At 38.8% G+C, this 26,977-nt stretch overlaps 1 protein-coding gene across 1 annotated transcript; it reads left to right on the top strand.

Annotated features, from left to right (window-relative positions):
* The first annotated feature begins 839 nt into the window (after nt 1-839).
* LOC123022420 (RNA exonuclease 1 homolog) lies at nt 840-26,977 on the top strand. Its single transcript, XM_044428122.1, has 15 exons — nt 840-993; nt 4,861-6,224; nt 6,901-6,993; nt 10,148-10,337; nt 11,590-11,732; nt 14,946-15,060; nt 15,235-15,297; nt 16,409-16,558; nt 17,020-17,133; nt 18,252-18,325; nt 19,338-19,448; nt 22,502-22,617; nt 23,440-23,578; nt 24,436-24,550; nt 26,543-26,977. Exons 1-15 carry the CDS (start codon nt 840-842, stop codon nt 26,626-26,628), a joined length of 3,027 nt encoding a protein of 1,008 aa, XP_044284057.1. The 3' UTR covers nt 26,629-26,977.

Genomic DNA, 26,977 nt, shown 5'->3' with positions numbered 1-26,977 from the left:
AAGCCTCCCCGAGTCTGGCTCCTCTCTTCCTCCACAGCTGTTCCAAATGGACTTTAGCTCAGGGGCTGAAAACGGTTCGACGCCAGTGAGTTAAGGCATCGGCCTCAGCTTCCAGTTTTCTGGCTTTGTTGAGCTTGGACCAACATACGATCGCCTTTAACCCATATTAGACCAGGAGGCCTTTTCCCTTTGTTTTAACGCACCAAATAACGTGTTAGGAAGAGACGCGATTTCAACACCGTTGCTTTATTCTTTTCAGAGTAGGGCAAAGACCTTTTTTTGCCCAATATTTTAACAGTTAATCGGTTTTATCTTTGATTTTATCATTAATGGTCGGATGCAGTGTGTTGTCCGTTGTATGTGGTTGTTTTTTTGTAAGCCGTCTAGAGACTTTAGTATAGGACGGCATATAAAAAAAACTTGAATAAATAACTAAACACCAACGCCGTGCAATTCCTGTTTCTACTTCTTGCAGAATTCCCTCCTTTTCTCTCCCGACCGCGCCTCTCAAGAACGATTCTGAACCACGTGAAAAGCGCAGCAAGGAGAAGGGGCGTGGTCCTGGAACGCCCGTCAAAGTGCGAAGGAGGGCTCTGACAGAGAGACCCCCGCCTCAGTTTCTCGCCTTCCGATTGGCTCGGCACGTTGAGTCCCGCCCCCTCGCGGCTGGGAAGGGAGGGAAAGTGTTTCTCCGTTTCATTATAAGGCGGCGCGGCCGTCTGAACAGACCGTCGGAGGGCGGGGAGAAAAGCGGTCGATGTCTTCGGCGCTCAACGGCTGTCTGGCGCCCTCCTCCTCTGTGCTCCTTCCTGTGGGGTGTGGGGGCGGCTTGCGGGAAGATGCTCCGTCCAGCGGGTTACTTCAGGAGCTTCTGCTGCCCCTTCGACGCACGCGGTTGTCGGCGGCCTCACTGTCAGTACAGGCACGGGGCGGGGCGCCGCCTGGAGCCGCCCCCTGCCCCGCAGCAGCCGTTGAGAGGCTCTCCCGTGCTGGGTGAGGGGGCGGAAGCCATGAGGCTTTGGCACGCGTAAGGGTCCGGGCTAGTCCAGGCCGGCCGGGGCTGAGGAGCAGCAGCAGCAAGAAAGCGCGTGTTGTATTTTAGGACGCTCGTCATTGCTGTCTCTTACCTGCTCGAGGGCTTTTCTTGGGCAACACGGAGCCCCATGTGCCAGTCCCAGCAATTTGTAGATTACCCTCTAGGCCAACTTCCACGGTAGTCTTGATTCCCAAACGTGGGGCTGAATCGGTATCCCCCGAGACTTTGCGCGAGTCCTCCCATAACCTTTTTCTCCTCCTTGTGCCACCTCCATCTCCCAAGTTTAATGCATAGGTGGCTTTCCTCTCCCCTCCTAAACGGTACTTAATTGCACAGTCAGTTTTTTAAATGAGTAATTCCCATTCGTCATATTTTTTAAAAGGTTTTCGCATCTAGGAATGCAGTCGGAAAGGGAGTGCGTCTGCTTGGTGTTGCAACATGAATACGTTACCAAAGGAGAACACAATATATTTGCAGTTCACGGTGCAACTAAGAATACAGCTCTCTATATGCCGATCCAGAAGTACCATTTAGTTCAATGGGCTTACTCCCAGGAAATCGGGTGTAGGATTAAGCAGTAAAAGATTTCACTAGATCAGATTCAGGCACCCGAATTCTTAATACTTAGTTAACTATCTGGAACAATAGTCTTCACCCCGCGTCCTGTTCCAGCGCAGATCTTAATACTTCGAGCTCAGCGCGTGCCTCCGTGAAACTACCTTTTTACAGCTCAGGAGTTTCCTTATAGCAAAGAAACCTTGGGAAACGTAATCACCTTCCTCCGTAGCGTTGTCCCACCGAATACTTAAAACTTATTCAGAGCTTGATTGCTTTGGATGGAAGTGGTAAAAACTGGTTGCAAACTTAGTGTATATAGGTAGTACTGACATGAGTTTTTCTATGTTTCAAAGTCTCGGCTCTTCAAGACACTAGTGGCTTCTTCCTGCAAACCGTGGGAATAACATAGTTGTTTCTTTTCTCATTCCATTTTTTCAGTGTGAGTACTTGAGGGGGGGATTGCATGGGACCCCGGAAGGGGTGGGTAGCAAGGCTCGGGAGAGGGCTGACAGAGAGCAAACATCGGATGCTCTGTGCATCGTTATTTACGCTAGATAGTGCAGTCGTTTTGGTGAAGAAGAGGCTATCTCAATACGCATCTTAAGAACATCCGTATCTGTTAATTTATTGAGATGGAAATGATGGTTTTTCCCCTTGTGGCTGTTTGCTCAAGGATTCTTCCAATTATAAAACTTAATTTGAGTCACTCCCCTTAAGTAATTTCCATATTAACAGGTTACAATACTTTTGACTTGTTAGTAGACCCAGTATACATTGCCCCAGGAATGTTGTATAGCATTCTGTACAGTATAGAATGTTGTGTGATTCATAAATAGCATGTACAAAGATACACTGAAGGATGCATAAGTTTTGTTACCAGCTATACTCCTTTCTGAAGATTATCTTGATATAAAGGAAAAGTATATAACTCTAAATTATCGCTTAATTTTGGCTTATAGAGCAAAAAGAACCGTGAATTCATGTTTTAAGAACACAAATATTCAGCTTTGATAGAAAGGGAAAGAATATAAACAGCATGCCTTGAAGCTGTATAGGGTTCAGTTCAGAAATGGCACTGAATTACTGCTGAATGGTCAACAAAAGAAAAAGTGACTTTTTTTTTACTTGCAGGCATTTTATGTTCTTTGGATATCTTTTTCACACTGTTTACTCATCCATATAACTTTGCTGCATGAATTGAAAGTGTATGTCTTAATCCGTAGCAGCGCTAATTTCAGTATCTGCATTATAAAGAAAACTCCCATAGTTTTGTGCGTATGGCAACTGAACTATATAAGATTACTATGTGCTGAAGATGAAACCAGTTATATGGGTTGCAATTTTTTCCTAATACTTTTTCTCTGGAAAAAAATCCATAAATTTATTAACAATGAATGGATACCAATAGCAAATAGAATAGGCAGCTTTGGTAGTTTTAAAATGGTAGGTGAATGGTTGTTGGCATATGCAGTACTGTGGTTACTAAAGTGTATTAGTGTGCCAACAGTTTTCAGCACCTTTAAAAATCTAATTTACACTGAGTTTTCCAGCTCAAATATTTCTGGAAAACATTTATCATCAGATCAAACCTGAACCAGGTGGTTGTGCAGATTAGTACTAATGGATAATGAAAAGTTACTTTCTATACTTTTGTTTGCTAGCCCTTGCTTTGGATATGCCCTGTTTGTAGACCAATATGGTACGCTGTATATGCTGCTTAAACAGGGATGGGAAGTAACTGAATAATTATATAAAACACAAGTTGGAATACTGCAGGTACTGGCTTTATCAGCTTCTTTACAAGTTAATCCACATGTTGTGTCTCGGAGAGCAAAGGAGAATGGATTTAACCAGGTGCTCTAAGTCAACAGGACATTAATAAGACAACAGGAATTAATATTCTTAATCTAACTAGAGATTGTTTAAAAAAAACTGCTGCTCCTGCTATTCTGCAACACACTTTAAATGACCGAGTCTATAGATGTTCTAATTGGAGCTATATTTTATATATATGGAGTCTTACTGCAGAATTTTGATTTTAAAAGTCTGTCAAAGATAAATATATAGAGGCAGAGAGAACAGCAGTTAAGCATGGCTTGAGAATGGGTTGTCTGATGCTTAGTTACCTGACTCATGAGGAACCTCATGGAACTCCTTATGGTTTTTAATAATTTAGTACATACTACTTACCTAAATTTAGTATTTTCTTTTCTTTGCACTTTTGATTCTCCACATTTAGATTTGCAACATGTAAATTTCTCTTGACTTCTAAGATTTTCTGATAATACTTGTTTTGTGTTCCCTAATTCGAAATGATATGTTTGTTGGGAAAACAGAGTAGGTCCTCTTTGGTAGCAACATGTGTGTTGTACAATGTACCTCTGTATAGACTTGGATCCAGGACTGTCCAGTAGCAGAATGGTGACTGCTGGTTGAATGACTGTTGCTTCACCCCTGCATGCCATTAAAGCTGCGGAGTGATTGAGAAATCTCCTGGAGCAGATTTGGGAGCATGAGGTGGGCTGCAGGGGGAAAATAGCAAGTAGAAATCTTGCTACACAGGTCTATGTCTGCTTGTGTGACATTTGATTTAACTCAGTTTTTCTGCCTAAATTGCTACTGCCTTCAGAATGTCTAAAACATCATTTGTAAGGGGCTTTTCGGTATGCTTCCCAAATGAATATTCATATATAAATATAAATATAAATAAACCCTGTTGTGCAGATTCGAACCGGCAACCTTTTGATCAACCAGCCCAGTAGCACAGCAGTTTAAACCACTGCACCACCTGCATCCCTAAGTATATAAATTAAAGATTAGCAATTCTATACCCACTTACTTGTGGTAAGCCCCATTGAACTCAGTGGAACTATCTGCTGAGAAGATATGTATAGGATTGCACAGTTGGTATTTAGGCATTCAGTGCCTGTTTCCTTCTCAATTACAGTCTTGAGGGTTTCATAATGCATTCACATTTCAAAAGCTTCCAGATCTGGTAAGAATTAGAACAGTGGTATATCTTTGGCTTTCTCGCAATACCTTGGTGGAATTGCTTATGGGAAACACTCATATGGTTAAGCAGTACTGACCACAGGATCTGTATCATGGTTTGGCAGCTTAAAACAATGTCCTCAACTATTCCGTTTTTTCAAAAGACTTTGAAGACACAATCTCAGAATTGCATGCTTTAGTGCTTAATTTGTAATAGGTAAAGTTTTTGTTTATCAACCATACCTATCCTTTTTATATATTCTTCCTATGAACAGGACTTGGTAACAGTATCCAAGAACTAGAAAGGATCAACAGAGAAATACAGTCAGTTAAGACTGAAGTTGAAGAACAACAAAAGAAGCTCTATTACAGTTTGGTACAAGACAATCTGAAAAATGATTTGAATCTTGCAACAAATGGCATAAGAAGAAATATATCAATTTCCCCTGGAAAGGGTATATGTAATACTCCTGTAAGAGACAAAGATGATGTCATTTCAATCTCAAAGGAGACTAGCAAATCCAGTAAATATATTATTGATCGGACTTGTCCAGCTACTGATCTTGAATATGATCCTTTACTTAATTACTCTGCAGGACTTAGGTCTTCCTTGAAGGAAGAAGAGGAAAATGATGCACAGTACTCTAAGCATGTGAAAATGTTTCCTTCTGGAAAATTGCAAGGGCCTACCAAAAAGTCACCATGTGGAAACAGGCATTTACCTCCAAGAAAGAGGCTGAGAAGTGCTTCCCCAATAAAACGTGAAATAAAATTCCCAGAATCAGATGATGATATGCTTCTAAGAGATGCCCTGACAGAGAATGCATTAAAGAAGCCAAGAATATTTAAAGAACAGAATAGGCAAGAAAATGAGAGTTTTGGAACTGATGTAGTAACTGTACAAGATTCTGGAACATCAGAAATTTTAAACAGAGAAGGGAAAAGGCCAGAAGATATCTTTGTTGATCTAGGCAATATTAGCCAAAGTGATGGGAATAAAAATGAATTAAAACCTTCAGATGAAGATTCTTATTTACGAGACATAGAAGTGAGGGCTTTGAATGTAGGAAGCACACTTGATGATCAAACAAAATCTTACCATCTTACTAAAGAAAGTAACAGATGTCAGATGAAGTTTAAGACAAAAGAAGCCTTGAAAGAGGATTCAGTTAATGTCTCTGTTAAAATGTACAATGTGTCACAGCAAGTTAATAACAAAAAGGCATTGCTGAAAGACACAACTAAAACTAGTATAGATTACAAAGGCAGTTCAGAAGATGGAGTTGTACTATTACAAAAAACTTGTAAAAAGGTACCAGAGCATTTAGAGGAATGGAGCATGCCGTTCCACAAAAAACCCAAAGTCTGTAATGCACAAAGTTTTCCTTCCCCAGCTTTGGGTGATCACATCTCTCCCGATAGAGCTTCCATCCTTCAAAACTCTGGTGAAAACGGGGGGGACAAAAATATGCACATAGATACTGAAGAGAATGAAATAATTGTATTGGACTCTACTGACAAAGATGGCTCTGAAGAAGGTAATGAACTTTCTGAATCAGAAGATACCATGGAAGAGTGTCAGAGAATTTTCAATGAATTTGCTGAACATGAAGCAAAGAAGGAAAAAATGCCAAAGCAGGTACTTTTGTGTAATTCCAGATGCTTTGGGTGACAGCTTTCCTGATCATTGACGTGCTTTCTGGGGCTGGTGGGAGTTGAGGGCCCAGGTTGGGGGAGCCTGCTTTACAAGACAAGGGTATTCAGGGTTGTGTTTGCATGTAGTGTTTGTTTTTAGTCCTTTCTTTACCATATCTGCAGTTAATTTTGTTCTCTTACTGTTTTTTGTGGGGGGAGGGGGATTATCTCAATAGAGCTCTGGTTGAGAGCTCAAAGCATTTATGGGGAATCAAGAGGACAAAATCTAATGCATATGTGACTCCATCCACTGCAAAAAGCAGGAATTATGCCCATTCCACTAATAAGAACTATTTCATCAGCAGGAAGGCCTAAGTGGTTTTAACCCAGAATTAGCAGATAATAAAATTCAAACTAATAGTTGCAAAAAAAAATCCTAGGGAATGTGTAATATTTTTGTTAAATTAAGGACTGTAGTAAAAATACATTCTAACTTCTTTAAGACTTAAATTTATGACATTAAGAAATTTGAGGGCTAATTTCATGTGCAGTGATATGTAAATAAATTTTATGTGTTTTCTGTCCCAAACCCTTACAAACAGCCATGTAATTGTCAAAAATGGTACCTTGCTAATGTTTGCCTTCTGTGTTTAATTACCTTTCTTTTCACTAATAAAAAGGCACTTGTTGCCCAGGCAGAAGTGGGTTCAGACTTGCGGAGCAGTATGCTTCCTGGGCAGAAGAAAAGAATTGCACACACTGCAAAATTTGATGTGAGTTCACACTTGGGAGTTTGGGGCAATATTTGCTAATACTATATCATGTAAGCATAAATGTGATGGCAAAAGGAGAGGGGGATGTCAGGATGAGGTGGCTAGAGGGAGTCACTGGAGCAGTGGGTGTGGGCTTGGGTGGACTCTGAGGGATGATGGAGGACAGGAGAGCCTGGAGGAAGGTTGTGCATGGGGTCATGATGGGTCAGGCATGACCTGGCAACTAACCAAAGCATACATCTTTGCTGTCAATAACAGTGGATTGCAGCATCCCGTGCAATTGCTGCATGAACAGAAGGGCCTTACATTATGGAAAAAGTTCAGGTCTTTCTGTGGCTGCATTTTTCTCTGAATCAATCCATAATGGCTAGCGGGATTGGGAGTTGGAGGCACCGTGTGGTGGTGGTTCCGCTCCTATCTCAATGGCCGATTCCAGAAGGTGGTGCTGGGGGACTATGGCTCTGCGCCATGGCAGTTATGCCATGGAGTTCCGCAGGGGTCCATTTTGTCCCCTTTGCTATTTAACATCTACATGAAACCGCTGGGGGAGGTCATCAGGAGGTGTGGGCTGCGGAATCACCAGTACACTGATGATACCCAGCTCTTCCTCTCGTTTTCCACCAATCCAGGTGAGGCAGTGGCTGTGCTGAACCGGTGCCTGGCCGAGGTAATGGGCTGGATGAGGGCCAATAAACTGAAGCTCAATCCAGACAAGATGGAGGTCTTGTCTGGATTGGTGGGTGGCTGTTGGTGGGTGGCTCGGGCCTTGGGATGGGGGACTTGGGCCTTGTCCTGAATGGGGTTGCACTCCCTCTGAGGGACAGGGTTCGCAGCTTAGGAGTGCTCCTTGACCCTGAGCTATCTCTAGAAGCTCAGGTGACGGCAGTGGCGAGGAGCACCTTCCTTCAGCTTCGGCTGATCCATCAGCTGCGTCCGTTCCTGGAGAATGACTGCCTGGCGACAGTGACACACGTGCTGGTAACTTCCCGATTAAATGTCTGTAATGCACTCTAGGTGGGGCTATCCTTGAAGACAGTCCGGATACTTCAGTTGGGGCAGAATAGAGCTGCCAGGTTGCTGACAAGGAATGGGCGTTGTTCTCATACAACCCCAGTTCTCCATCAGCTCCACTGGCTCCCGATTGAAGTCCGGGCCCAATTCAAGGTGTTGGTTATGACCTATAAAGCCCTGAACGGCTTGGGACCTGGATATCTAAAGGAGCGCTTGCGTCCATATATGCCCTCCTGCCCCTTGAGGTCAGCAATGGATGCCCTTCTCCGAGAACCCTCTGTGAATGATATTAGGAGGGTGAGTACCCGGAGGAGGGCTTTCTCTGTGGTGGCGCCCCATCTATGCAATGCGCTCCCCAGAGAGGTCCACCTGGTGCTGTCGTTATTTGTTTTTCGGCGCCAGGCTAAGACCTTTTTATTTAAAACTTACTTTAATTGCTAAATTATTGAATTAATTAGGATTTTAAAATTTTTAGCTGAGAATGCACCAGGGGTTTTTAAATGTTTTTTTCTTTTAAATTGTTTTATTATTATTATTATTTATTTATGTTTTTATGTATTCTTTGTGAGCCGCCTCGAGGCTTGGTTGCGATGGGGGCGGCATAGAAATGTTTTAAATAAATAAATAAATAAATACATAAATAAATAAATAAATAATGTACAAACACATTCAGTTTTGGTTGTGTCAGTGTTTTGTGCCTGCTTGTGAGGAGGACAGGCTGAGGTAGCTGGTGGAGCTCTCGCTACTTCTGGCCTAGCACTAGTTTGAGGGTTGCCTTGCAGCCTCAGAGCCACAGCTGGTACAGTTGTTTCTGTGCCAGCTGACAGGACAGAAGGAGGACACTCTGAATTCAGAGTCCTGGATCACATTTCTGAGTTTGAAGCTGGGGCTCTGAATTTTCCAGTGACTAGCCAGATAGTATCCTATTTGCACTGAAATTGGCACAATTATGGGAAGTAATGTCCTTTAAAATATTTTGGTTTATTGAGTAGAAGAATAAATTGATTCCTGTATTAAAACAGTGAATTATATATTATATCTATCTATTTAGCTCTTTATTACAGTTTTTAAAAGATGGTATTACTGCACTCTTATAAAGTAATAAAATATCTAAAAGTTAAAATGTCTGTTCACTTGTTATATCAAAATGTAATTTGGAGATGCAGCAGTTTAGAAATATAACCAGTCAGGTAACAAGACATTCTGACCCTTTGTATTAAATTAAATGTTAAAGCAAAATTCATAAGAATTTTTCCCTAGAGACAGTGTGGGACATTAGCACTAATGTATCATTCAACATGTGATTAATTATTTCCATAAGATCATGTTAGATTTCCATACATGCATTTGATCACATGACTTAAGTGTTGACTTCATTTGTGTATAACATTATATGTACACTGTTATGATCTATGATTTTCATATTGCCTTAAATAATATTTCCTGTAGAGGTAGTTCACCCCTTTGGGTGGTGGGGGTCACACCTTGTTCTCAACTAAGATTTACCACTACTGTAATGCAACAAGCATGAACAGAAAGGGGCCCAAGCAAAGCCTTGGGCTTGTGCACTTCCCTGTTTGTTGCTGGAATAAACGGATTCAGTCTGCATGCAAACCGTGAACCTGGCTTAAACTAAATCCTAGCCAGCTGCTAAATAAGGCAGCTAGATAGTTCAAACCCTAGAGAGTTTAGCTGGCTTGTATAACAAATTAAAACTTATTTTAACAGTGATTCATATGTAATGACAAGCCAAGTATTGGGTAAAGTAAAATGGAATATTTACTTCTTTCTACTCCCAGTCATACAGGCAGGGCCTGTCTTGTGCATATGATGCTTAATCCTAGCTTAGTATTATATTTCAGTGTAGCCATTTCACAACAAGCACGGTGTGAACAAACAAAACATCAAATTATTTATCAACATTTTTGAAACCTTTAATGGCCAGATAGTCCTACACAAAGCACTCTGACTTCAATATAACTGTTTTAATAGCAAATGAACTAAGGACCCAACAGTTTGAGCCAATAACCTGTGAAGAAATTGAGATACCCATGTACAATCTTCATTTTACATTTTATTTGTTTAAATAGTAAACACAGTATAATACTTACTGGAGAAATGATTCTCTTTTGATACCCACCAGGTCAATACCACCAAAGAAATAACTGTCCCCTTTAGGGCACCACTTCCACAGCAGACGGGGAATTCCAGAATAATGCAAGCACGGCAACAGGCAGTGCAAGTATCAACTGCTATTAAAAGTGGTCAAGCTTTTGTTGCTGCAACATGTGGCCATAAGAAGAATGCATCTGTAATACCAGCTGCTCACATGGGTATGACCAATCAGTATATCCTAGTTAGCTCTCTGCTGAGGATTTTTAAATATGTGAATTCTCCTGAGATTTACACTGGAATTTCTTTAACTCGCCTCCCTTCCAAGTCATCATTACCTGGATATACAGAGAATCAGGAGTTATGTTTTTGAGCTAGACAGAAAACTCACAGTCAGCATAAATACATGCTAATACATTGATAACTTAGATATTTATAAGCTTCTATGCATACACATTAGTGATAGCCAGCATATAACTTAGAGGTTCTTGAAGCTCTGGTGATGTTTCTGTAGGTCCTCCTCTTGTGACTCTGTTGCACTCATCCATGGATATATGTACTCTTGTTAAGTCCTTCCTGTTCTTAAAATTGGCCAGAAGCAGATCAGGAAACTGGAAGAAGTTTTCCAATATGTATCACTTCCCTGTATCCTGTTTTCTAGAGTGATGTTGGAACTTATTTATGCAAAATCATTTCACTTGAGACTTCTCTTTGTATACTATACATTCATCTATTCTGGATCCTCTATGATAGTAATGTGGGTATGAACAATAGAGGGCCCATTCTACTTTTTAAAGTTCCTGATGAGATTATTTATGGGACCTCCTCAACAGATTGGACTGCAATCTTACGCACATCTTCCTGGAAATAAGTCCCACTGAAATCAATGTGGATTATTTCAGAATAGACATGCATAGGATTGTACTGTTAATCTCCAATCCGTCCCTCTGATTTAGTCTTGGAGGTGCACATACCTCCATTACTGCTGTGTTAAATATTGACCTCCCTCTGGAAAATTAGTATAGTAGATAACAAGTACTAGAAAAATAAAATGATTAGAAAAATTAGCTTAATGTGAACAATTACTGATTTTAGGTATTAACATCTAACAATACTTGATGTTCTCACCAAAGCAAGAAGGGTGGCTTTTAGCTAGTATCACTGTTAGAACTAGTGCTGATTTACAAGGAATTATGTTTTATTCATTATTATTATATACCTTAAATGCTGTTGTTATATACCTTAAATGTCTTAAATTATATACCTTAATCAAGTGATAGCATAGCAGTATTCAGTGAGATCAGGTGATGCACTCTATGCATGACATGGAAAGGTAACACAGAGGCAGTTCTTTTCACATAGCCTGCATAATATGAAGTCTGTCACTCATTATAGATTATTTTCCCCAAACCAAGTCTAGCAGTGTATGCATGTATAAATGTAGCTTCAAACTATACCATTTTTCTATTTCAGTTTGTTTGAATGTGTTTGAAGTTCAGCCTGTGGCAACAAGCAGCAGTCAAGTGAATGTACTGCTTCCTGAAAATGCATTAACAGCAGTGCCATGCAGGCTTTCCAATAACCCTGCTAAAAGAACTACTCCTATGCCCATTAAGGTGTGGTATATTTTCTTTGTACTAAGACCAGAAATCTGCTGAATTTAAATGACCTCATATTCAATAACTTTGTGAAAGTGTTGAATATGTGATATGACTTCATTTTACTATGTGAATTTTTCCTAATTTTGCTGGGTGGAGTTCACATTTTTATGTACTTATAGGAGAACCTGATCTCTGATTCCACCTGATTCATTGTTGTAGCTTGCAGCAAAAATTATGGCTTTCCCATGGGGATGTTGCTGGAAATCCTTAAAAAGCATAGTATATTATGAGAGATGATAGGCAGAGTTTAGAGGATATAGAATTCTGAGAAAAAATGTGTTGGTGAGATAAATCTTCACTGAGACTGAGAAATGTTAGAGAAGAACAAAGTTTATTTTAATATTTCAATAAAATCTAAATCTATAATACTCTGTAGGAGGAGAAATAGAAAACTTCAGCCACATGTTGTGTACAATGAAATAAGCAAGATTTCCTTCTTTCTTTTTTTAATGCAGGCTCTTTAGATGTAGAGGTTACAAGCAAGGAAGAACTATTGGAGAACGAATAAAAGACCAAATAATAAGCCATATAAATCACTGGAAATCTTAAAACAGGTGACCGCTTTCCAGAGAAAGTAGTCACCTAGGCAGCCATGAGGGAGCCATAAGATTCTGTGGATTCCCAGCTCTGATCTTGTTGCTGGGGATCTGCACTTGGATCTCCTTCTTCCCCATCACCGCCAGCGTGCACTGGTGGGTTCTCCAGGGTCTTAAGACTGACTCCAGAGAAATGGGTAAAGGGATATTGTTGGGGGAGGAGAGGAGAGTGGTGCTTTTAGGGCATGATATATTTTTTCACTCCTCTTCCAGTGTGCTGCATCTAGACAGCCAAAACTGCCCATCCAGCCGACTTGCAGGGTGGCAGAGATCCTCTTCACTGCTTCATCCACCCTGCATAGGATGCCTGTAATCTGAGCTTGGAGGCTTACAGGCACCCTGACTAGATTGTACCCTTAATATATGTTTTGTTATAAAGAAAAGCCAAAAGAGTATAATAAGTTTAGATCATTCTGAGTTACTCAGATACGGTTTCTTACATATAAAAATAACATTTCAGGTGTTAAGTCGGCGAAGGCCTCTTGTAGTTCCGGAGGTGGGATCCAAAGTACCACATGGCGTAAGGCAACGATATGTCAATTTTTTTGTTGAAGAATTCTTGAAAGTGTGTGCAACAGTAAATGAAGCTTTTGACAAGGTCTGTATTAGCTATTAATTCCAAAATGAATATTCAAGTGACAGTTACATACACGCTATATGAGAATCCATCACATCTGAGTGCCATGTTGCAAAGATGCATGCAATGCTATCCAGTGCTGGTTAAATCACTTCTGAAGTCAGTCTTAGTCCCTCACCCCTTCTTTTGCAGCTTGCACTGGAATGCAGATCTAATCAGTAGGTTCATAAGATATTTTGAAAGTATCTTCTTTGGCCACTAGTAGATCAATAGGAAAATCTTTGTTCTCTCTGGCGTTTTATCTTTCTCATCAACCTACCAACAAACTTGGTCCTCCATTTTCTTGGGTAAAAGTGACTGGCAGTATCTGTACTTAAATTAGAATTTATCTTGAAAAGACTTTAAAAAATGTTTAAATGTCTCTTTCCATTCAATGTTGCTTTTTCTAAACACTATTTGAAAAAACTCTTGTAATAAAGTACTTAGGAAAAGAATGATAATTATGCATTTAAGTGTTGAATTCTGATTACTTATTAAACTAAAACAAACAACCCAAACATTAAACTAGAAGTGTCTGAAAATGAATTAACATAAAATCTTAGGAAAACAGGCTGGATGCAAATAATTTCAATAATAGGAGATTATTTTGGAAAAGACTCTGGTTTAAAATGAAGTTACAGTATCTATGCTTCTCTCTGAATCCATGAATCTCCCATGGCACTGTGAAAACTCTGTGCTTAGCTTCGTGTTACTTGGAGCCCTTGACTTGTTTTTCAACCAGCAGGCACATATCAGTGCTACACAGGAAACCATATATGTGATCTTTGAAAATGATTGTATTGAAAGTCAATGGGAGTAAGAAGACTAAAAAAAGGTTCATCTGAACTGGATTCAGGCCATTGAGTTTTAAAGGCTGTTTTAATATAAGGTAAAAGCAATGGAACAATGCCTTGCTTTTGAAGTCAAGCCTCTGTACAAAGCATACAAAGTCTTTTGATCTGTTATTATCTTGGAACTGAATGGCCAGGAGCCGGCAAGGCATAGTAGGCATTGGGATCCAAGAGAAGCTAGGATGTATCTCACCAGGACCATCTCTTAGCCATCTTCATTTATCTCATTCCTACTGTGGGCATTCAAAGTATCTGAAAACTGGATTGATTGTAGTGCTTAAATTATGGATATTTAATATACTTCCAAACTGAATTCCATTTGTTTCACAGTTGTCCCCTCTGTACTTTACTATATGGAATGTTGCTTATGGTAGTTTCAATAAAAGTTCTATTTAGTTGCAACTTAGTTGCATCAAATTTAGTTTAATGGCTTATGAACATTCTAGAATGCAAATAGGACAGTTTGTTCAGATTAGCCCTGGGATTTAAAGGAGCCTTGGATTGGCAGCAGGGTGCATGCCTTGCATGCAGAAAAATTCCAATTCAATCTCTGGCAACTGTTGTCAAAGGATCTCTGACAGCAAGACTGGAAAAATAATCTTTAACACTTGGAGATTCATTCCCAGGAAGAATAGGCAAAGTTGGAGTACAAGGATCAGTGACTTGTAATAGGGCAGTTTCATATATTCATAAAAATTCAGATTGTTTGGGATGCCAATAAAGATACAATCATATTGTCATCATTTAAATCTTTAGTGCCCTAGCTAAACTAATCCAGGCTGCACTGTAGCAATTAAAAAAAATTCCTCCAGTAATAAAATCTTGTGCTATTTCTTGGTTTACTTTTTCGGTGGATCTTTATAGCAGAAGCATGCTAATCTTTGCTTCAAATTTATGGGGAGTTCATGATGCTAACAAAGAAGACAGTCACTTCCTGGGAATATCAGATGCATATTTTCCTACCTGTTCTGTATTTTTGTAACAAATTTTACAGTTCTGTTGGCTGCTTGATAGTATTTCTTCTTCTCATACTGTGTTCTAACAAGAAAAATCTGGGCAGCTGTTCAGTTTGCAGTTTGTCATGTTATTTTTTTTTAAAATGTAGGCACTGTTGGAAGAAAAAGCAATATATGATCGTTGTGGTGGAAAAAATATGTACTTGAATATAGCCGTGAACACAGTTAAAAAACTGAGGAATCATGGCAGTGTGTCAACAGCTGGTAAGTTTTTCCTTTTTTGTGGATGGGAAAACTGATATTTCTTACAAGTATATTTATAATAATGAAGCCAATTTTAATTATATATGTATAATTTGCATGTAATTTTTAGTAGAAAAATGAACCCAACAATGCAAGTCACCTGTTCTATTAGGAAATAACATTTGTTTTATATAGATCAAACGTCTGGCAGTAAGAGTACTACTAAAACTGGATTTAGAAAACAAGAGGAAAAAAAGGGTAAGTGTTTTCTTCTGAAAACTTTGAACCAGAACTCTTGTAACATTTTCCTTAAAGTGTATGTGGGTCTGCATACGTGTAATTTAGTTTAGGTCTCTAACTCTCCTCTTACGTGTTTGCTTATAAATGAGTTTGCCCAAATTGTTACTTCCGTGTGCTCTTGATTCTGTTGCTGGGCTTTCCTTTTTAATTTCAGCAGAGATCCAGCGTATTCACAAAGGAACATGGGTGACAATTGAGTTCCTCCTATAAGTTTTGGATCCTTGCATGCTTTCTGTCTGCAGCAAGAATTACCTGGTTTGGCAGAATTGAGTCGAGGTCACCAGGCAATTGACATAATTTTTAAATAAAAAAAACCTGAAAGTAATGCAAAATATTTTCAAAATACTTTATAGTTTGTAACTTGTACTGAGCATATTGTATTGAGCAAAAACAAACTGGTATACATGCAGTCATCACCTGACTCCAAGTATTCAGAAAAGATGAATGCTATAAATGTACCATTTCTTGTTTTGTGTGGTGCTGGACTGAAACAAATAGAGGAATATCTTTTTGAACTGCACTTTATGGCAATGTATGCAACCTCCAGAACAACTCCGATAGCATTTAGAAGACATGGAAAATTTAGGTTGCAATCTTAGGGCATCCAGTGTAGAGTGGGAGGAGCAGTAGAGGCTGTCTTTTTATACTATCCTCCTGCCGTGCATTTTTGCTAGATGGGTTTTTTGCCTAACTCAGGTTTCTCAGGGAGGAAAGGAGGCTGGAGAGACATCAGTTCAGCTATGTTTTGATTTTTCCAGTTTTGTCGCTAAGATGCCCCCCTTCCCGCCCCCCATATTACTCTCCCAGCCACAGAGAGCAACTGTATCCGCTGTGAGGCAGAATGGAGGGGACAGAGCTTTGATTGCCAGGTCTGAGGTCAGAGTTCTGTCTTCAGCTTCAGATCTGGGAATCTGAAATATCCTATGGTCCATCAGGCATAAACTGATGAAAATAAAACTAACTTTTCCTGACTGTTCATAAATGGAATCTAAAAATATTCCTGTCAACTGTAATATCTGAATGAGAGCTCTTCAAAGGTTTTGTTAATTATTTTGTTGGAATAATCAAGATTTTACAGGAATTGCTCTTTATAGAGTTCTAAAAGACTATGCTTTGACCGAGGAACAATTGATAGAACATGGCTTTCCCCAACCAAATCCTGAGAAACCTGGCAGTGCTGTTTTATGCAGTGGCACCATAAAACCAGCTGTATCTGATTGTAAGTAAGTTAGAACAAAATAGCGCAGCTAGTAGAACTGAATTTTCTAGTAAAAATCCTTTAGCATTAGATGTTATCCACTGAAGTGTAACTACTGTAAGTGTTGTGAATTTATTTTGTCATATTGGTAAACAAAAATCTTAGAAGCAGAGGTATCTGGGTTTCATCCTATGCCTGAACGAACATGCATTAACAACTATTAATCAATTGCTTACATTATCCATATGTTCCATACATAGTTCAAATATACTGGCTAACATTCAGTAGACATCTGAATGGTTTCTTCCAAAATACTGCTATTTTAATCTGTAATTGTAGTACTGTAGCTATTCTATTAAAATTCTGCTGCCTAATAACATCAGTGGGAATCTAGTATCACTTGGGGTTTGGGCTGTATATGGACAGCATAATTTTTGAGGCTTCTATTTTGACTTAACATTAGATTACTCTATTGGCTACAGTTTCCAAAAGGGTCTGTTGTAGATGTGGAGAAATATATGCTGTAACATCATCAGGAAGGCATGCTCGGAAAGAAGAATGCAACTACCATTCTGGTAAAGTATTACAACATAAAGGTAAGAAGACCAAAACATAGACTGAATGTGCTAGTGAGTTTAAGGTGGTTAGAGCATGCCCACTGAAACAGTGGTACGAGACGGTTACTCTTTGGATAGACAGTAAAGGGTTTAAAAAGTTCTAACCATTTGTCTGAATTTTCCTTTGTTAAGCAATGAGTCACCTACTTTCGGATATACTTATTTTGAACTGGCTTGGATATGGTAAACCAGTTCATTAATATTTTTAAGGCAAGAATGAGTTTTGCATCTTGTCTCTAATCTTACCACCTCTTCTTGCTCACTCACTTGCTCAGTGCTGCAGTGCTAGTTAAATTACATCACAATTCCTCATTGTGTCTAAAACAAAGAACTTTGGCCTGATGTCAGTTTACTAGTTAGGTTGTTAAGCCAGAATCTTTAGTAAACCAACTTCAAATCACAGTTCCTTTTTCATATAAAACATGGATTGCAGGTTTAATTTAGCCAGCATCACCATTATGAAGCCAGTAGTGAGGGAGAAGAATGTGGGCCCAGTGCTAGTTCTTGTCTTTCTAAACATTCTTTAGAAGTCTTCAGAGGTAGTGTAGTTAAAATTATTGTTAATTGGTTTGTTAGAATAATCAAGATTTTACAGGAATCAATCTTTATAGAATTCTAAAAGACTATGCTTTGACCAAGGAACAATTTATAGAACATGGCTTTCCCCAACCAAATCCTGAGAAACCTGGCAGTAAAAAAATAATCAGTGAACTATTTACCCTTGACTTTGCACGGTCCTTTATTACTCTCCTCAGTTTTTAAATAAAATATATAATACATGATAGGGAAGCTAGATGTTACATATTGTAAGTGTAGCTTGTAATCTTGGACAAAGACTGGATGTGAATTTGTATTAAAATCAAAACATATTTAGATTGCTAGTGAATAGATCTAGTTTCCAGTGCATCTGTATGTGATCCTTGAAATACAACCTTCTTTTTTTTGTTAAATTGATAACAAATTTAGCAAATTTAAAGTAGAACTCTTTGCTCAGTGAAAAAAGAATTAGTATTAATACAGTAGATAGAAATTGTACTTTTCGGGATAAAGGATGGTTTGAATTATTCATCAGCCCCCTTTTACTTTTTCTGCAATAGTTCCTGGTGGTTTGGAGACATGGTACAGCTGCTGTGAAGGAGTGGTAGGCTCTCCTGGGTGCCAAGTTGCAAGGGTGAGAGAACTGTGAGACAATTGAGGCAAAGAGCAATGAACTGTGAGGAATCGCCAAAGAACTGTGCAGCAGTGTTTCTCAGCCTTGGCACAGCATGTATTTTTCAGGAACACTTAACAGTTTCCCCTGCTGCCCCCTATAGTAAAATAGAAGTTCAGAAGATCAGAGTGGAATGGAATAAGGAATTGGAATGCAGGGCCGTTTAACGCATGGGCCTGTGTATGTTAACCCTTGGAAAGCTGGAAAACTTCCAAAATTAACAGTAGTTGTAGTAGGGGCCCCAGTACACGGCTTTGCCTGGGGCCCATAATGCTGTTAAGACGGCCCTGTTGGAATGCTCTGTACAGTTTATTCAATAAAAGTGCCTTCTGTGTGCCACAGTTGCTGACTACCATGTGTAGAAGCAATGGGAGGATAGTTTCCCCTTATGCCCTGCTTATAAGCTGTCCAAAAGTATTTGTTGATCTTTCTGTCTGTCTGTCTGTCTGTCTTTTTCTTTCTTTCTTTCTTTCTTTCTTTCTTTCTTTCTTTCTTTCTTTCTTTCTCTTTCAACATGCAGACTAGATGGAGACCAGTAATTTATCTGAGAAAAAGGCAGCAAACCTGATGCAGCAAGCCATTTATACTTTCTTTGTATTAAGGTTTATGTAGCCTTAAATGTACTGCATGCCCCATCCCAGAGACTCTGAGTGCAGAAATTGGTATTTAGAGTGCATCATGTAGTTCATCTTAAAAGATTTCATTCTTCATCTGCATTAACTAATAATCATGCAGAAAGTATGCAGGCAATGCACTTTTAAAAATGCTTAGTTCTTGGTGAATTTTTATGTAGAAGGGAGTTCTAGAATTTTCAGGTAGCCAACCCTGTACAGCAAGATAATGTAGGAAAAATACCTTCAATGCAGGTTTTTTTTTTTTTTTTGTAAACACGGATTGATTTGATTAACAAATTTCCCCAGAAAGAGGAAATTGAAAATGCAATGGTAACTAAATTTTCCTTAATAATTTGTAGTTACATGTTCATGATGGCAGAAATGAAAACATTGATGGCTTTGTGAAGACTTTTATCAAGCCACCACCACTAGATGGAAATCATGGTGTATTTGCATTAGATTGTGAAATGGTATGTGAAGAAATAATCATTCTATTTAAAAGCTTCAGTTTTAAAAATGTGTTTTTGTGCATTCCCCATCAGTAGTCTAATGCCCTTTAAAGGGTATGTGTGTCGTATTTATGTAGGTTGTGAAAAGCCCTGGGACTTCTGTGAGGAAAGACAGGATACAATAAGACTGTCATCTACTGGGAAATTCAGATCAAGCAGCCTAGTCGCTTTAAGAAAAAAGTTTCATAAGATAAAACCCTGTCAATGTTCAAGTTTATAGTTTGTTATCTATAGGTTCAATCTGGATTTAGATGTTTGCAACTGGCTTGGCAGGTGAAGACTTAATACCCCTTCTTCCTCATGGCAGCCACTTCAGCGCCTTTGAAGGGCAGGGGACTGTAGCTTGTGGGACAGGGAGAAAGGGGGATTCCTGAAAATCAAGAGGCACCATTATACATTTCTTTGCCCCTGATTTATTTCCAACCCAGATGCCTCCTCATCTACTAATAAATTCTTCATGTCATGGTAAATGAGCATAACAGTGCTATTAATGCTAACATAACAAATGTCGAAGGAACAAAGAAAAAAAGGCATATGACCTAGGGTTTTTTCAGTTGCAGTGGTGTAAATTAAGGTTTATTGATATATACCTGCATTGTAGACATACTTGGTGTACTCTAGACCTTAGGGGGCAGTTTTGTACTGTGGGTTTCTTTACATGAAGTTTTTAACCCACAACTTTCCTGAGCCTTCAGTCTCCAGATTCTTTGCAGGATTAAGATTGGTTCCTTGGCATGTCATTTTTTCCCAGTGGGTGTGCTTTCTTGGCTTTTCTGTATGTTCTATTACAAAGTCATCAGGTGGCACTGTGGTAGAGATGAGTTCTAGCAGAATTGCAAAGATACATAAGCTTCCAGATCATGCCACACTGGAAATACAATGCCTCATTTCTTTGTTCTGAAAAAGCTACAGGAATCCTTGGAAAGTCAAGGAGAGGTGTTGAAAGTGATCACCAACAAGCTACCTTGAATGAGTAGGGAGCATGCATTAAATACTTGCTGTGGAAAGCTGTATTGTTCACTTAGCCTGCTGTTCTCTGTGGCAAAGATTGGGAACCTCCAGCCCACAGAACCTGCTTAGAATCCTGCCAAGGGCAGAGTTCACTTCCAGATCTGTCTGAAGAAGAATCCACAATGAAAGATAATGGCAAGGATGAGGGCTGGCAGAGAACTTTGTTTTGCCCAAAGCCTGTGTTGTGCCTTCCACTTTTGGGGAAGACATACGAAGTGAGGTGTGCTGTTCCTAGGTAGTGCCTGGAACAATCCAGCCATTGCTTAGACTGGGGATATTTTTCCTGTGCTGTGCATTCCTATACTGGGGAGGATGCAGGGTAGGCAATGCCTTGGGAAGCTAGACACTGGTGGAATATTCCAGCAGTTGCCTGGCGTAGGGGCACTTGGCTGCACAGAGCTCAGTGCAAGCAGAACCACTCAGTGCTTTGCCCAGATGAAGTCAAAGGCACAGCTACAGCCCTGAGTCAACTGATCCCCTGTCCCTGCTCTGTGCTGGCTCCCTCTGATCTCATGCAAGAGTCTTTCATATCACTGAGTATGTCATCCCTTTAACTGGAGATTGGCAAGGATTGGACTTAAAGCATATTGCATGCAAAGCCCATGCTCTGTCCCTGAGTTGTGGACTCATGTGTTCTTAGGTAGTGAATGGTGCTGTTCATCAATACTGGTGTAAACTTCGGCTCACTGTTGCACTGCAAGTAAAAATGCAAGCTTTACTCTTAATTATAAAGGAATGCAAAGGTAGAGGAATGAAGACTGATCCTCTAGTATTTGAATAGGAAGGGTTATTTGAATAGAAAGGTCTTGGCAGAGCAGCTCAGCACATTCAGATTAGACAGCAAGACATAATTGCTCTGTTGAAAAGGTATGGAGCTCAGTTTAAAAGAAGCTCAGTGGATCCTTTACAAAAGACTTACATGGTATTATTGAAAATGATCTGGAGACTTCAACTGGTTCAAACAGAGCCACACGATTAGTACCTGGTGCCAGCTCCAGAACCCTTATAACACCAATTCTGTGTAAGATACCTGGTTACCAGTTGAAATCCAGGCCCAATTTAAACTGCTTATTTTGACACATAAAGTCCTTAACGGCCTAGGACACGGCTGCCTGTAGGACTAGCCTTCTCCCATCTATGCCTGCCTGCCTGCATGCCTGTCCATTAAAATCTAGGTAAGAGGCCCTTCTGAAGGAGTCATCCCTTGAGGTGAGTGGGAGGGGAAATAGAAGAAGGGCCTTCTCAGTGGCTGCCCCCCACTTACGGAACAGACTCCCCAGAGAAGCTCACCTGGCACTGTCTTTGTTTTTAGTTTTATTTAAACTGCTTTATTTTTAACAGTTTATTATTAATGCTTGTCTTCTCACTTGCACATGATTTATAATTATCCTTGTTAAATTATTAGTGTTAATTAAATTTTAAATGATGAATTTTAGTAATTTTATTGGTTTTAATATTTAATTATAAAATATTAAAATTATTTTATTTGCATTTTTATTTGTATTTATTTTGTATTTTCTTGTATACAGCCTAGAGAGCCTTTTGGACTACTTGGTGGTATATAAATATAGTAATAAAACAATTGCAGATAACGATAATTATGAAGAATTGTTGCTTTTAGAATAAGTTTTAAAACACTGCAATAAGCTGTAGTAGAAAAGATCAAGCAGTCTGTTAAGCGGCAACATGAATTGAAAATGTTTTATATGTTTGCCAACAGCAGTTACTGTCAAGGCTCAAGACAGGAAATGTTACTTTGTGTTTTAAAAGAAGCTGTTATGTCCATGATTCCACTGTACACCTTCTGGGGTATTCACAGATGTAAACATTCTGTTGCCATTTCTACTTGAATTTCTAATTGATAGAAAATGTTGCATAGTGGACATTGCCTGTGGTATTATCTGCCACCACCATTTCAAAATTATTTGTTTCTGTCAAATTTTATTCACAGCATAAACAGGAACTTAATGGAAAACTCTTGCTTAACTTGTTTCTTTTTCTAGTGTTACACAACACATGGCCTAGAACTCTCCAGAGTGGCGGTAGTTGATCCTTCACTTCATGTGGTCTATGATGCATTTGTTAAGCCAGATAATGAAATCATAGATTATAATACTAGGTATGTGTGGTATTTGAAGATCAAAACATCGAGTTTGAAGATAGTGGTTGTTAAACCATGGTTCTGATCTGAAGCTTCATGTACAACTGATTCACAGTTACTTCTAGTCACTTCTGTATATCTGACAGCTGTATCAGGTCTCAAGTGAAATTGCTTTCTAAAAGGCTTTTGTATTATATCACAGACTCACTTTTTCACACCAGAGAAAAATCTAAAGTTATTAGAGCCTTATTTTCCCCATCTTCCCATGACAAACATACCTTTGTTTTTCAGTTCAGAAAGAAGCCCCTGTCAATAGGTAGAAATAATTGCTAGCCTTCCTGTCTGTCTCATATACCAAGAGGTGTATGTCTGCCGTTTGCATTGCGGGTACAAAACTGGAAATGTAGATGGCGAGAGTACCTGAAAAAGCAGTTATATTTTAACCACATAAAAGCAATAATACTGTTGAGTGTGCACAGTAATACAAGTTATGTTCATCTGTGTTATACACATATGACAGTCGGTGAAAGATTTGTATGAGTCCTAGTCTCTGGTGCATTTGGACTATATGGTTCATTGTGTGTGGCACTGAAAACCATGAAAGTAGTTTAAAAGGGTGTCTCACAGCTTGAAAGTGGGTTAACGTTAAAACACTATTGACAGCAAGTTGTTTTCTTTTCATTGGCCTTATAAACCAGCACATTTGGAAGACAGGGTTCTAACCTACAACCAAATAAATCTTAAGTAGGATACGAGAACCTGGTATCTCTAAAGTATTCATACCTCTCTGACTTGTGTATCCATGTTTTGTTTCTCTTGGCTTTCTCTAATCTATATTAGGTTTTCTGGTGTGACTGCCGAGGACATGAAGGATACTGTAGCATCCATTCGGGATGTGCAGGCAGTATTGCTGAACCTGTTCAGTGCAGACACTTTTTTAATTGGACACAGTTTACCAAATGACTTATTTGCTCTTAAGGTAAATAGGACAGAATAATATCTTTACACTGGTTTGAAATATTATCAGACATAGTCTTGCTAGCATTTTTATCATGCAAATTGCTCAGATTTTACTATCAAGTGATATGATTCCAAGTACTGCATACAATGCAAGGAGAGTTTCTCTAGGGTGCAGGTATCTATGGGAAGCCTGTAAGCCTGCTTTGAAATTATTTAGAATCAAAAGCAGGTGATGCATTTCTTAAATGTGGGCCTCATGGTAACATGTAGTCTTCTTGACTAGTAGCACTGATAGTCTTACCCTTCCCAATTTGTCTAATACCATTTTAAAGTCATCTAAATTGGTGGCTATAGAATTCCCTAATTTAACATATGTGCTGTAGAAGGCATATATGATTTTGACAACTGAGATGTGATTGATTGTAGTTTATATATTTCAAATTGATTAAAGACAAAATGATCTTAAAGCAGTAGAAAACAGTATTTTTAATAAGATAATGCTATTTAGCTAACTTTATTGGGAAAAAAACTGGTTTTTAATTTGAAGGCTGATTTGTCATTAGAAATATAGAAAACTTTCTGGTGGAAAAGGAGCAACCAGTGTAGCACTGAGGGTTTTTTTTGAACCAACTGTGATTGCTGTACATAAGCTTCAGTGTCTCTCATTTGCATTGAAACAGTGTAGGCAACTCCAGAAAAAGAAACACATTCAAAAACATTTTCATTAAGACCACATAAGGGGGATCGTGAGAAAGTTCAAGTGATTTCATGTCAGGGAGTATAAAAGGAGAAATGGTTTCAGAATTTTCTAACAGTAGAAATATTTGGGTGGCAACTCACAAACAGGCTCATGCCACTGAATCATTTCCCTTACAGATGTTTCATAGTAAGATTGTGGATATATCGGTGGTTTTTCCTCATCGGTTGGGTTTGCCTCATAGAAGAGCACTTAGAACTCTAATGGCTGATTATCTTCAACAAATTATTCAAGGTAATGGTAAGACCATTTTGTAAGAATGTGTAAGAGCTGGGTTTTGAACTGTTTTCACAAGAACAGTATCTGCATTGCTACCTTCAAATTTTCCAAACAGATTTAGGTTTCCTTAATAAGATCCCTATCATGCAAACAAGTTCATCGTTTTGCTTACTGATAGCTGAATATGTGTGCACTGGCTGCACTGAAAGATTGTATTTGAAGTGACAGCAAGTGACATGAAAGTTCTATTTGTCCATCCATTCACATGTGCTAATTTGACCTTACTGTTTCTATCCAGATCCAAGTTCATAATGAAGAACTTGCATTGATAAAAATGCATGTTAGGAGTTCTTGCTGTGGGTTCCTTAAATCAAAACACAGAAGTTGTGAGTCTTTCCAAGTATTTTTTAGGTTAATCAGGCAGACAATCTTCAATTTTAATTTTAGAGAAATAAGAGGGAAAGTAGGAACATTTCCTTTCTCAACATTTTAATAGAAGGAAAGGAAGATGACAAAATTGATGGGGTTGCATACTAAGCCAGCATAATCCTTAAATATAACTATCAAATAGAAAGATGCATATATGTTTCTGATCTGACAAAAAAGACAGTTGAGCATATGTACTAGTAAAGTAATATAGCACCTGAACCTGGTTCTACCTTTTACTTCCCCAAAGCTATGTTCTTCCCTGCTAAAACTGCAGCGATGTATTTTGTGGTTTCACTTCTAGTTTGTATATGCATTCTGTACTTACTCACATCACAGCTTGTGAGGCTATTATAACATATTAAAGCATCATAAAATAAATATTATAGCATCATGTTTTAAATGACTTGTCTGCTTTTAAATTGGATCATTGTTTTCTCTCCCTGAATTGATTTCTTCATCTATACTGTGCATTTTGTCTATCTTTGTAAATCTCATGAGGTTACAGCTACTGAGTATTGATCATAAATTTACGCAAGTGCTTGCAAAGCACTCTTGCTCTGTCTCCATTTCACTGTAAAATACTGTTCCAGAATCCCAGCAGGCAATGGGGACAGGCTCCACTTCCAGCACCATTAGGCATTCAAGGAGAAAGAAAGGGTGCAAGTTGATAACCGGCCTCTCTGAGAGCCTGCTAAACCTGGGCGGAACCCAAATGCCCTTTAGTGCAGGGATTGCCACTTGCGGGGTTGTGGGGTAGTGTGCCGTGTTCTAGGCTGGGTGTTGGCATGTATCCGCTGCATTTTGACATAATAAAGCTGTCATCAGCAGAGGTTTTGTGGTTGTGGAACATGCATGCTCAAGCATAGCATTCCATCCAAGTGCCCATATTTACCTATTTACCTATGATAACACTATTCAGAAATGATACTAACATTTAGAATATGTATTTCTTACATTTTTCCTTTTCCTTAATATCTATATTGAGGAAAAATATGGCCAAATATTAAAAAGCTATCCAAGTTTTCTTCTGTCACAATTAAATACACTGGAAATGCACAGGGATTTTTTTTAGCTGTCTTAAAGACTATTTTCTAAGTCTTTAAGGTATGTTTTTTCTGATTAACTCATGAAACAAATGCCTCAAATATGTAGTTCTTCATTATGAACTACATAATATACTGAATATATATTCATTATATATTATAATGAACTACATAATATACTGAATGTATATATCCAGGGCTTTTTTTGTCATGGAACGGTGTTCCGACACCTTTTTTTCCAATGGATTTTAGCAGATCAGCAGCAAACATCATTAACATAGTGCCTGGGGGCTGCTTTTGTGTCTGCTGTCTGATAGTGAGGGCGCTGCTTGGGATGCTGCTCCGCTTGGGATTGGTGTGTGTGGTCGTGTGCTTACTGCCGACGACATGAGTTCCCACAGCTTTTTTTTTTTACAAAAAAAGCACTTTACACACACACACACACACACACACACACACACACACTGAATATATATTATGTAGTACTAACTTTGTCCTATCCTTTAAATCTGTGTGGATATTGTTTTTTTTCCAGTTGGTGGTCATGATTGTAGTGAAGATGCAACTGCTTGTATGGAACTTATGCTGTGGAAAGTAAAAGATGCTAAAGGCAGAAGATAGTGAGATTTCTCAACAACGGCTTCTCTTCATTGGCTAGGGTAACTGCTAGTGTTAAAAAATATCTTAAGAACATTTTTCTATCCCTGAAATTATATTAATTTAAAAGAGTACTGTACTATGTATATATTTTGATTTGGTTGTATGGGAAAAATTAGGTATACAGGATTGTGATATTTTTGTTCAATTTAATGTTAGAGTTGATGCTTGCTGTTGAGCTATTCAGAATTCTTAGTGGAGACAATGAGCATTAACTAATGTTGACAGTTTGGAAGGAATAGTGTATTTTTCTTTCTTTCACTCTGCTTTGCCTTGCTATTCATCTGATATGGTTTGCAGAAGTAAAAGCTTA

Source organism: Varanus komodoensis, unplaced genomic scaffold (genome assembly GCF_004798865.1).
Source record: "Varanus komodoensis strain SLA01 unplaced genomic scaffold, ASM479886v1 scaffold19, whole genome shotgun sequence".
Lineage (NCBI taxonomy): Eukaryota > Metazoa > Chordata > Lepidosauria > Squamata > Varanidae > Varanus > Varanus komodoensis.
Note: the sequence above shows the minus strand (reverse complement) of the source record. Positions and strands in the feature narration are given on the sequence as shown.

Bases quoted from the DNA above. Each gene is read 5' to 3' on its own strand.
- LOC123022420 (XM_044428122.1), top strand. From the start codon at position 840: ATGCTCCGTCCAGCGGGTTACTTCAGGAGCTTCTGCTGCCCCTTCGAC. The intron at 10,338-11,589 runs GTATGACCAATC...TTTCTATTTCAG, and splicing joins AATACCAGCTGCTCACATGG to TTTGTTTGAATGTGTTTGAA. The intron at 23,579-24,435 runs GTAAATAGGACA...TTTCCCTTACAG, and splicing joins ATGACTTATTTGCTCTTAAG to ATGTTTCATAGTAAGATTGT.